We start from the raw sequence: 12,840 nt of genomic DNA, 5'->3' as shown, positions 1-12,840 counted from the left end.
TTTTCTTTCTGTTTCTGTCTCAATAATTTCTTTTATCCTATCTTCAAATTCAGATTCCTTATTCTACATTCTCAAATCTGCTTTTGGATCACCTTAGTAAATATTTTATTTCAGTTATTATACTTTTCATGTCTTCATTTCTTTTTGGTTTCTTTTTAGGTTTTCTATCTCCTTATTGATATTTCTAGATTGTTCATACATCATTTATTGACCTTATACACATCTTTAATTAGCTCTTTCAAGATCTTTTTTTTCCCTTTTTTTCCAAGTGAGAGAAAGGAAGATAGAGAGACAGACTCCCGTATGTGCCCCAACTGGGATCTACCCAGAAATCCCCATATGTGGCTGGTGCTTTGCCCATCTGTGGTCATGCTCACAACCAAGCTATTTTTAGCTCCTGAAGTGGAGGCTCCATGGAGTCATCCTCAACACCCGGGGCCAATGCACTTGAACTGATCAAGCTATGGCTATGGGGGGGGGGGGAGAAAAAAAGAGAGAGAGAGAGAGAGGGAGGGAGAGAAGGAGGGCAAAGGGTAGAGAAGCAGATGGTTGCTTTTCCTGTGTGCCCTGGCCAGGAATCGAACCCAGGACATCTACATGCTGGGTTGACACTCTACCACTGGGCCAACCAGCCAGGGCCTCAACATCTTTAGGATGGTTGTTTTAAAGTTATTGTCTAATCGATCTTCCATCCGGTCTTTTTCAGGGAAAGTTCTGTTTGATTTGCTTCCCTCTGAATGTGCCATCCTTTTCTGTTTCTTGCTATACCTTGTGATTTTGTTGTTGAAAATTAAACATTTGAATCTAATAATGTGAATTCTAGAAACCAGATTCTCGCACTTCCCCAGGTTGTGTTTTTGTGTGTTATTTTGTTTATTATTAGTCTCTATGTTGTTGTTGTAGACTGTCTCTGTGTATAGGATCAGCCTAAGGTGTAAACTTAAAGTCTTACCAGGACTTTTCTGAGCCAGGTGTTTCCCCGGGCATGCGCAGTCACTTTCTAGTTTGCCCCCATATATTCATTTTTTATGAATGTCCTAGTCCTTGACATCTGACTCCCAGAAAGGGAAAAAAGTGAATAAATGAAGGAGGTTAAAGAAAGCCCTTTAAGTCCCTGAAAATCATTCAAAAGGGAGACGTTATGGTAACAACGAGGGGGGTGGGTTAACAACAGTGGCTTCCTGCCTTTTTGCACCTCTGTGATCAGAAGCAGCAATCAGCAATCAAAGCACATGGCCCCAACATTCGAAGACAGGGTTCTTTTTGTCCGGCCCTGGCTTCTGCAAGGTCTGTGCAACTGCTCCAGAAACAAGTACAATTGCCTGCCCCGGGGATGAGGCTAGGGGGTGGGTTGCTTCCTACTGTGATGAGTCGATGATGACTAAAATTGACTGCAATTGACTATCCAAGCCTTCCCCTGGAAGTAACTAGCCTTCAAAATATTTTCAGGTTCCAAAATAGTTACATCAGACAGATTCTGCCAGTACAGTTATTATCTAGGTGGGGAGACAGAGTCTTGGTGCTTCCTACTCTGCTATCTTGTCAGAATCCTTTATTCCTTCTCCTTATCTTGAGTCTGTGAAAAGAGGTTTTGATGGGACCACTCCACAATGTAGTGTGTATTTCTTTAATTTAGGGCAGTGGTAGTCAACCTGGTCCCTACAGCCCACTAGTGGGCATTCCAGCTTTCATGGTGGGCGGTAGTGGAGCAACCAGAGTATAAATAAAAAGATAGATTTAACTATAGTAAGTTGTTTTATAAAGATTTATTCTTCCAAACTTGGCGAAAATCCGACATAAAGTATTTGGTAAGTAATTATTAGTATATGCTTTAACTTGCTGTAACTCTGCTTTATAAATTTTATAAAGTAAAGTTACTTCCCTACTTTATAACTCGCCATTACTGTGGAACCGGTGGGCGGTTAGAAAATTTTACTACTAACAGAGATACAAAAGTGGGTGGTAGGTATAAAAAGGTTGACTACCCTTGATTTAGGGTATCAACTCAGACTTCTGCTTGGGAAAAGACAGGTGATTTGGTGGAGAGGATGGGATATGCTTTTATGATACCACATACAACTATTCAGGGAGGAGGTGACTATGTTGGGAGATCTACACAACCCAAATTTTCTAGGTCAAAAGTTGCACGAATGCTGCCTGTGGGCCAGTTGTGAGAAATACTTAGCATTGGGTCATCTAGGGTCCTGTCCTCAAAGGTCTCTTTGAGTGGCAACTGGGTCTCAGCAAAAAAATGTGAATGAGCTGGATGTTTAGGAATGGGCAAAGAAATCAATGACCAGTCAAAATAGAGAAGCTTTAGCCCTTGTTAGAACTGTAAATAATATATACCCAGTAGTTTAATGGAAGGGAGGGGACTCTGAAGGACCCGGGCAAGTGCCCAGAGGTGGGGGGTCAATGTTATACATCTACTGGATCCAGAGATGGCTGATGTCAGACGGTCATCTTAGACTCTGTTAGGTAAGAACAGCCACTCTGACCCCTCCTCTTGCTTCTCCCTCTCTGCCTACAACCCTGAAACAGGAAGGGTCAAAACTTAAAGTTCGCAGGTTGGTGAGAAGGAACCTAAATTCCAGGTGGAGAGAAGGGAAAGTGACCTTAACCCTTCTTCCCTAACCACAGGCTTCCCACCTGAACAGACCCAACCAGGCAAAAGGGAAAAGCTTCTATTATAGGAGAAGAGTTCAGTTATGATTGTTACGTGGCCTGGGTATTTTAATCACAATGAAAAGCTGTGTTTTATCATTTAAAGTCACTGGAAAACTGTTTAAATCACCTCATTGTAGCCAAAAAAAAAAAAAGACAAAACAAAATTGAGGGGCCTGCCCAAATATTTGTCCAAGGACAGAGGAGGAACTAACCAGTCCCAAGGAGTGGGAGGGGAAAATAATTCTCCTTCATAATTGAGTGCATGTTATTCTTTTACAACATAACAGTTTCAATGCTATTCTGAAAATCCTATAAGAAAATATATTAATGCAAGTATCAAAAATATGACTTAAAGTATATATATTTCAAGGTTATAATGTTAAACAGTTCTCAAAGTACTTTGATCCTATACGTTTACTTTGCCCAAACTTGACAATTCTGCCAGATCTATTTATTAAAACTTTAATTTGATTCTAAAGTCTAAATCCCTTCTCTGCTTAAAATATCTTACTGACACTACATCGCCTAATGAATAAGCTCCTTAATTGAAGCGAAGCTAAACAGAAAAATCGACCTCCTTTGAGAAACATACTTTGAGAAAGACTCTGGGTGTACATGTGTATTCTTGTCTCCTCTTTAAAGAGGATCAAACCAATGCTCAGGAAGATTAAGGTATTGCTGAAAGATCACCCAACTCCCAATGGTAGGTCAGAGGGGAACCAAGATGTTTCTGTATCTAAGGGCTATTCTCTCTTTATTTTTGTGACAGAGACAGAGAGAGAGACAGAGAGAGGGACAGATGGAGACAGATGGACAGGAAAGGGAAGGAAGAGAGATGAGAAGAATCAGTTCTTTGTTACAGCTCCTTAATTGTTCATTGGTTGCTTTCTCATATGTGCCTTGATGGGGCGGGGGGGGGGGGGAGGCATACAGTAGAGCTAGTGACCCCTTGCTCAAGCCAGCAACCTTGGGCTTCAAGCCAGCGACCATAGGGTCATATCTATGATCCCATGTTAAACCTAGTGAACCTGTGCTTAAGCTGGTGAACCTGCACTCAAGCCGGCGAATTTGGGGTTTTGAACCTGGGTTCTCCACATCCCAGTCCAAAGCTCTATCCACTGCGCCATCACCTGGTCAGGCAGGGCCATTTTCTTTTTATCTTGTTAGACAATGTTAAATGATCAAGCACCTCTTTCAAACTGCCCTGTACACAACCTGGATAGACTCCAGCACTCCTGAAGTGCTTGTGGGGCTCTCTCTATTACCATTCTCTGCCTCAGAATTTAACACATTTTAAGATCCAGTCCAAATAATATCTTTGATCCATCATTGAGAATGGCAGGTGCAGGATATGGATCCTAATGTATGCATTCTACTATTTAACAAGAGACACTTGAGCAGCTGCAAATTTAGGTATCCACAGCGGTGTTCTAGAACCAATTCCCTGAAGACACCTAGGGACCACTGTAGTTAAATTTGGTGGGGAGTCAAAAATTATACAAAGATGATCAGCTGCCCAGCAGGTCAGTGCCACTAACCCCCATGCTGTTCAAGGATCACTGTATCTCAGAACATCTTCTCAGTCTCAGTCTACTGGCCTTATAATTCAGTTTATAATTCATGCTATCTCCAGCCATTCATGGGGGAAAATAAAAACAATCTCTTCAAGTAGTTTTGCAAATGCAAAATGCTCCTTAAATTTTAAAGATTCTTTGACTTAAAAGTAATGAAATACTATAACAAAAGAAAAGTATCTACAACTTAACAATAGATTCACAGTGATATTAATAGAGACCTCTGAACCAGAGTACACTAGATAATACTTTAGAAAATTGGACGATAAGATAATGAAGTACTAGAAGAAAAGTATTTTAACTTAGAGATGAAGGGATATAAAGAACTCCTGAGAAGAAAATAAGAGTGCAAGAGAGTCTGAAACTTACCTCTATTATTATATATTATTCCTGACGAAAAGTCAAACACGTTCAAAAGTAAAATTATAGCATATAAAAGTAGCAATTCCATCTGTTAGAAGAAATAAGAATTATTTCCATTTGATAATCCTGAACAGATTTTTTAGTTCCTTTGCTATAAACAACTACATAGTCAAGAAACACATCTTCCTTTAAATTAAAAAAAAAAATAGTCCTCATTATGTGACAAAATCTTGACTAAGCTCTATCTACATTTATACTTTATTGGTATTAAAAGTATCTATTTATAAATATAGTTGTTGCAAACTTAAGAGGTCTGGCTCGGGCTTTTCTTCAATGTAGAGAACTTCTGGAGAGGTGTGATAAACTCTGCAGCTGTGTAAAAGCAGGTCCTGACTCAATAAGGACTCCAAGGACAGTCCAGCGGCACCGTACTCCCGGATTCCCATGCAGTGTTTTTGGAAGAGACAGTCCACATGGATCCGGAGCATTCCTGCGCAGTCTTGCAGTGTGACAGAAACCCAAGGCCTTGACCACTCTTTCCCCAGGCCTTCTCTGAGCTGCGTTTGTAGTGAGAAACCTTGAGGGATGAGCTTGTCTTCCCTGGACCGGAAGAGCAGGCTTGTTTCCATGGTGAATCTCGCAAGTTCAGTGCTCCTCTCCTGTAAACCACCCAGTATGAGTATAAGCAAGTGTCCATTACGGGCTGATGTGCGACCCTTCAGAAATTCATATCGAAGCCCTGAATCCCAGCAGCCTAAGAATGCGGCTGCATGAGGAGAAAGTGGATTTATGTAGAGATGTGATTAAGTTAAAGTGAGATCATCAGGGTGGGCCCCAATCCCATATGACCGGCGGCCTCGTACGAAGGGCAAGTTTGAACACACCCTCGGCCACTGAGAGGAAGATGTAAAGACACAGGGAGAAGGTGGCCATCTACAAGCCCAGGGGAGAGGCCTGGACAGAGTCTTCCCTCATGTCCCTCAGGAGTCAACCCTCCCGACACCCTCAGCTCAGACCTGCAGCCCCCAGAACTGGGAGACAGTAAGTGTCTGTTGCTGAAGCCCGCCTGGTCTGCTGTCGTGGTCCTAGTAAACCAATGCAGCGTCCAGAACGTTTATCCACCCCCTGGGCCTCGGGGGACAGGGACTTGGAGTGAGCGCCATGCTGATGCCTGGCTCCGGCTCCTGCTGCGGGTGGTCAGGGCCTTGTCTTGATGCCAGAGTCTCCCGTTTCTTGCCAGCCTCCCAGAAACAGGAACAGACTGACTCACCAGCTGTAGGTAGGTGGAGGAAAATCCAGATCTCGTGCGGCCCTTGACCACTGCTGAGGCCAATAATGTAACTCATGCTTTTTCCTCCCTCGAAATCGATTTGCTTGATTCAGTACTTTTCATTGACTATGGGAGCTCAAAAACGTGTTGACTTTTTAAACTCACCACCCTTCTCATATAGGAGAGAGTTTTTCAAAGTGAATTTTGTAGTCATCTGAGAAAGCAACTTATTTTCACAAGGTAAGAGGAAATAAATGGTTATCTAAATTCTATCAGCTGGGTGCTATGCTTAATTATATTTTGAGTGTCAGAATAAATTTAACATTAAATGGAGAGGTTACCACAGCCAAACTTACAAAATAGTCCCCTTACCAGGAAAATCATGTATTATTTTGCTAAACATTCAGATTCAGTGAGAAAACACCGTTAGAACCCGTCAGTATTCCTCACCCCTGAAACACTAAAACACGTCATGCTCCAGGGCCCCAGTGTAGACGAGCTATTATTAAGTTATCCTCAAAGTTGTTCCAATTCAGTTTTCTCAAATAAATATAAAAAGATCTCTAATTTCATTTGCATAGATTTGGTTGTATCTAGCTTTGACCAAAGAACTAAAAACTTACTTTGAAAGTTTGTTTTTAAATGCTTTCATTAAGGAAAGGAAGCCTGAGATAATTCAAGGGAGAGACAACGGAGGAGCAGTCTGTGGGCTCCTCAGGGCTTTGCTGCTAGCTCCCCGTGCCTGTCTCCTAGCCATTCAGCATGTACAGAAATTTAGAGACAGAACGTGCATTAGAGTCGATAGATGAAGCATTGGGTAACATGTTCCAAGTCTATTACTAGCTAGTGACAAGGCTGGCTGAGAACCAAGTTCTCCAGACTCAATCACTCTAGTCAGCATACAAAGATGCCACAAAGTAAAAAATTTAAAAAGTGAAGAAGAGTGGAGATATAAAATACATGATTAGATTCGAACTCTCACCCAAACCACTAACTGTGTCCACCATAATTCTGCATTAGTCTCATTCTTTAATATTTACAGCTTTTCTTGGTTGGGTACTACCTCCTTTCTATAATCATCTCTGGTGAAGAAAAGACCCAGATTTTGGCCTAAGATCAGCTCTGCCCATTGAGATGTTCAAAAGTTAGAAAGTTGCTGAACTCCTATAAGCTCATTTTCTCTTCAGTAAAAGAGGGATGACACATCACAGAGTTTTTAATTGTGAGAATTAAATGAATAATATATTCAAAACATCTAATAGCTACTTTATAATGAATAAGCCCGTAATAAATATTATCTCAAAATCCATATCTTTATATACTGAATCAACTTCTTTATCCTCATCATACTTCCCCCACTCATCCTCTCAGCAGTGAAATTACCCCCAGTTATCATTCCCATTTAATTATTACGAGTTTTACACACTTGTCAGATACAAGTCACATACCTGGGCACTTTTTCTTATCTGGGCCCACGTGAATATTGGGTCACCTCCAAAGAAGAAGCCAACCTCCTCTACCATCTGGTTCCTTAGCAGTTACTCCATTATCATGAGGTAGTTATAAATGATAAATTCCTACCAGAGTAGGCTCTTTATCTCTTTCTGTAATCCTCTTCTTATGGGATGCCCAACTGGTTGCACTTTGATTTTTGTGTTCCCCCAACCTATCTTCCACATAGGCTGAGAGAGAAGGCTCAAAAGCAGGAGCTGGGTTTCAGTTGACTGGTCCAGTAGTCCACTGAGCTGTGTGACAGCCAATCAGCTGTTCCCCAGGACAGAAGCCTGCTTAGAAAATCCGAAGGAGGGGCAGTTGGAATTTCCAATTAACTGTCTCTTTCAGAGGACCAAAGGCCTTATTCTTTAAAAACCTACAAGAGGTGGAGTTTCTCAAAACCTACTATCTTTAATTTCAACATCCATGTAGGAAGGTTCAGAAAACGACCTGAGATTGTCCATAAAATATTTCATCGTGGGATTCTTGAGTGTCCAAGAAAAACATTCATGTTAAAAGACAAGGCCAACTCCATACATTTAAGAGATTTAAGAGAAGACAAACTCTCAGAGAGGCTGCATCACTGTGTCTCACAGGAAGAGTGGGACTTCCAGGCACAGGGAAGGCCTGAGGGAGAGAATAAGCAAGATGAGCCAAGACACAAAGCACAGAGATAGGAAGGGGCTGTGTGCGCATGGGGACCAGTAAGACAGAACGAAATGCCAGTCTGTTCTCCAGAATTGTCGCGTGAAGGTCCTCTGCGGGGCTGATGATACCCACTCGGGCTGCCTTTGACTAGTGAGCCCAAACCACACTTCTCTAACTCCCTCGGTGCCCTGACTAGTCATGAATGGTCACAGAGGCTAACAAATAATTTTTTTAAATGATGATAAAACCTGTTTTACACTCACGTTCCCCTTCAGAAATTTCTTCATGTGGCCACGTAGAACCTGCTTTACACTCATATCATCCAAGACAGCTGGATCCGGGTTTCGCTATTCCTGGGGGAACCAGTGTAAGAAATACCTTTCTGTCACCTTTTCTGGTGACCTGGGTCCAAAGAAGAAAGTTACTCCTCAATCTGAAATAATGCGTCGAACTCAACAAAATCTCTCTCCTGATAAAGACTCATTTCCCAGAAATCTGGAGCTCTCTCGTTGGCTGCCTGTCCCCCACTACCGGAGGTGACCAAGCTTATTAACGGAAGCAAGTTGTAGTTTTCAGTCTTGGTAGCAATACTAGTAAGTTGTTTCCCTGAACTGCATCAAAACAGAGATGCCGGCACAGCGGGGAAGGCACACATCGATGGCCTGCACCGTATCTGACTGATACAACCGGGCGCTGAGAGTTTATATCCCACGCGTCGTTCCTAGGAAGCTCCTGGCAGGTGCACGCAAGCCGCAGGAAAGACCCGGGATCTGGAGAGAGCCGGAGCCAAGCTGGCAGGACGGTGAAAGAGGAACGGAATCCCGGGAGGACGAGCGAGCGGCAGCCAGCCTGGGGAGTGAGCAGTCCAGGCTGGGACCTGGGACCACGACAGAGGGCCCCTGCTGCCAGGGGCGGAGGGGACAGAAACCCGGGCAGCGTGCAGCACGACTGAGGGGCAGGAAAACCTGGAGAGTCACGTTATTCTCTTGTCAACAAGAAAAATATGGGGACAGGGGATAAGACACTCGAGGAAAAGCAAAGTGCTCTATCAAGAAACAATGTTCCAACTCAGGATAAAAGATGGCACTTTTTAAAGAAAGTGTGCGGTGCGTTTCTGGTTTCCCTTCTTATCGAAGCTGTCCACGTCCATGGCTAAAAGAGCCGCGTCGCACAGAACGGCGGCCACACGCACGGTCACCGCTACCCGCCCTTCCCAGGGACAAGGCTGTCCGTCGCCTGCGCTCTGTTTGTTTTAGCTTCAGGCGTTTTCTGTGGACTCTCCATTGGGCAAGGGGTCAGTTCCCTCTTCCTCACTCCCTCCACACACATTCCTTCCTTCCTCCGCCCATCATTCCCCCGTGTCTTGGTCTGGTCTTGGTCTAGCTTTCTTCCCGTTTCCATTTTCCATCCTTTTTCTGTTCTGTTTTGTGTAATTTTCTAAGCCTTTTCTGAATATTGTCTCCCGGCTCCCTATATGAATTTTACAAGTTCTGTAGTAACTTCATTTTCTCATAGTTCTGTGTTGTTCTAACTTATTATAGATTGTGGCCTTGCCTCGTTTCCGTAGTATTCTCCCTTCTCCCAGACTATACTGGAGGGTGTCTCTTTTTTCTTTTATCTCCTTGCATAGTTTGATTCATCCAAGTCCTCTCTTCCTTTTTATTTTGGTCTGGTCTCAGTCTTCCAATTTTGAGACTTTCCCAACACTCTGTACGATCCGTGGCTGTTTGCTCAGTTACAGAAGCTTACTTGAAGCTCCGAAAGACCAAAAGAACGGTCTGTCAGCCATGAAAAGGGACAAGGAACAGCAGCATATTCTGGAAAAACTGTTTCATCGAGGAACAATCTCAGCTCAGCTTTTTTCTTCAGCTTCTCAAATGTCCTGTGGTCGTCCGGTCTCCTTCATAAGGAGTCCAGGCCCAGCTGCTAGCATTCGGGGGCACCAGTAGTATTTCAGCATTCATCTTGTCCCTGTTTTCAGTGTGGCACCCCTTCCTCAAACTTTTCCACCAGTCCAGAGATCCTCCGTTCCACCCTCTCCCAAGACTAAACCTGTATGTAGCCTCTGCCTGGGTGGGGGAAGGGCAGATGCTAGGCCCCGAGTGTTGGGGAGAGGACCTAAACACATCAATGGGTATTCAAACCATCCCCCTTTCAGTCCTGCTTTTGTGTCTGCATCAAGAGTGCCGCCTGGTCCTCAGCCCTCGGTGTTCTGCAGCACAGATCCCACCGCTTCCACTCTTCCCTCAGGGTCAGGATAGGACTCGGCCTTCCCGGTCTGCTGATTCAGGCGCCCTTGGTCCATCCACTTTCTAGCTTTGTAAATGTTGTTCCTCTTCTTCAAGTTTCTCCATCCTTATGGTTTCGTGTCACTTTAGAAATCCCTTTAGTATTTATTTCGGTAGGAGTGAGAGTAAATATATGTGTTCAAAACCAATAAACAGAAATTTTAAATGCACCGTGAATTTAAGCATCATGAAATTGATGGAGGGTAGTAAAGAAGCAACTCCATTTGATTTTAATGCTAGGAACGTTCTTTTTAAAATTTAGATAGAATTGACATATAACATTAGATTAGTTCCAGGTGTGCATGATGATTGAATGTTTGTATATGTTGTGAAGTGATCACCACAGTCTAGCTAACATCTATCTAGGAACATTCCCTTTTTGATGGCCCCTAGTGGGTATGATATTGAAACCATAAAAGAGAAAATATAATTCTGGCATGCTACTTGGCCTGGAAATGAATAGTCCTTACACAATTGTGGGGACATAAGCTAAGGTGACCCACAGTGATCCATGTTCTTATATAATCCCTTCTCCCTGAGTGTAGGAGGGACCTCTGACTTGCTTCTAACCAATAGGCTGTTGCAAAGATGAGATGTCACTTCTTCATTTGGGTTACATTGTACGATGAAGGTGATGGGATGCCGCTCCTGTGATTGTGTTTCATTATATAAGAAGACTGAGGCATTATAGAGGAAAAGGGACCCTCTGCGGGCTTTGAGGAAGCAAACAGTTAGGCAGGGGATGGCCTGTGGAGAGGGCCATGCCCAAGGAAATGCAGACAGCCATTAGGAACTGAAGGTGGCCTCCAGGCAGGAAGAAGCGAGGACCTGTCATTGTACAGTGACAAGGAAATAAATCCTGGGAACCAGCTGAACTTACAAGTAAATTCTCCCCCAATTGAGTCTGGACTCCTGTCAGAAATGGCAAGATAATAAATGTGTATTGGATTAGGCTACAAAGTTTGTGGTATTTGTTATGCAGCAATGGAGGGTCAGTACAGATCACAACAATGTCATCGAACTTCAAGTTGAGACTGCTACCTGGCCAGTCTGGCCTCTTCTGACTCTGAGTCAACAGGTGAAGAAGGGGGTGACTCTGCTGGCTGGAGACTGACCGTGACTACCAAGGGAAACTGGGTTGGTATTCCATAGGGGGCAGGCTGGAGTGCGAGGGCTCACGGGAGACTCCCCAGGGCATCCGTAGTACTCCCATCCTGTGATTAAAGTCAATGCAAAACAACCGATTCAGGTAGGACTGTGAATAGGCCGGACCTTCAAGAATGAAGATGAGGTCACCCTACTCATAAAAATAAATAAAAGCCGAGGTGTTTGCTGATTAAAGTCTGGAACCATTGCTTTTTATCATTACAACTACTTTGTTACATGCTTGTATGTTGCCAAAAAAAAAAAAAAGAAAGAAAGAAAGAAAGAAAGAAAGAAAGAAAGAAAGAAAGAAAGAAAGAAAGAAAGAAAGAAAGAAAGAAAGAAAGCAAGCAAGCACAAACATTTGGGCAGTTTAAGAAAAAATTCTCCTCCCTATTAGAGACAATATAGATGAGGTAAAAGTAGGGGCTCTTTAGTTAGATTTCCTGGATTCTTATTCCTGAGGTCTTTGTTAACTTGGAAAAGATTACTTAACCTCTCTAATCCTGTTTCCTTATCTGAAAAATTGGGAAGATACTACTACTTATTCCAGCCAATATATAAGTGTGTGTATACACACATATACTTTCCCTTTCCCTTATTTGAAGTAGCTTACAATATACCCTGTTATCTCTAAACTTTTGAACCAAACAACACATCTGGGAGCTTCTTCCTTAGAGCTGCCCGTTCTCTTTCAGTGGCTGCCTCTTACTCTAGCGTGTGGACGTACCATAATTTGTATAACCAGCCACCTATATTGAGAGACATTTCAGCCATTTCCAACCCTTTCTATCACAAAGAATGTTCTCATCCCTGTGATTTCACACATGAGTACATATAGCTACAAAATACATTTCTGGGAATAAAACTGCTAGGTTAAAGGAAAAGTGCTTTAACAATTTTGCTATTCTCAAATTGCTCGTACTGCTGTTGTAGAAACGGTCGCTCCCTCTCTGGCATGTGAGTGCCAGCTTCTCCCATCCTCACCAACCAAAGCATTATATTGTCATTGCATTTGCACGTCTCCTGTTACACACTTTCTCCTGAAATGTTTATTCATAGGTTTTGCACATGTTTTTTTCTGGATTGTTATTTTCTTACTGATTTGTAAGCATTTAGGAAAAGTAGCCCTTTGTCTGTGAAGTGAATTATAAAAAATTTCTTCCATCTGTTCTTTGTCACTTGACTTTTTTATGGTGATGTGATTTTTTTACAGTTAAATAAACGGATTTTCTCTTTTATCTTTGGTAATTTATGGTTCTGCTTCCACAGTGACTGCTTTGATTCATCTGGAAATCATTTGGTATAATCTGTGAAGTAGAGATCCAATTTTTTAAAAGGTGGCTACTCAGTTGTCCCAACACCATTTACTACACTACCCTTTGTTTCCTCA

General features: G+C 42.7%; 1 protein-coding gene across 1 annotated transcript in view; it reads right to left on the bottom strand.

Moving 5' to 3' along the window:
- The window catches only part of CATSPERB (cation channel sperm associated auxiliary subunit beta), a 116,944-nt gene that overhangs the window by 86,922 nt on the left and 17,182 nt on the right, over positions 1-12,840 (bottom strand). The window contains exon 3 of the mRNA XM_066343599.1: positions 8,729-8,964. Within this exon, the coding sequence (XP_066199696.1) occupies positions 8,729-8,964 (236 nt within the window). The remainder of the gene's footprint in view (positions 1-8,728; positions 8,965-12,840) is intronic.

The sequence above is a fragment of the Saccopteryx leptura genome, chromosome 6, assembly GCF_036850995.1.
Source record: "Saccopteryx leptura isolate mSacLep1 chromosome 6, mSacLep1_pri_phased_curated, whole genome shotgun sequence".
NCBI classification, from domain to species: domain Eukaryota; kingdom Metazoa; phylum Chordata; class Mammalia; order Chiroptera; family Emballonuridae; genus Saccopteryx; species Saccopteryx leptura.
This window is presented reverse-complemented; position numbering and strand designations above follow the sequence as displayed.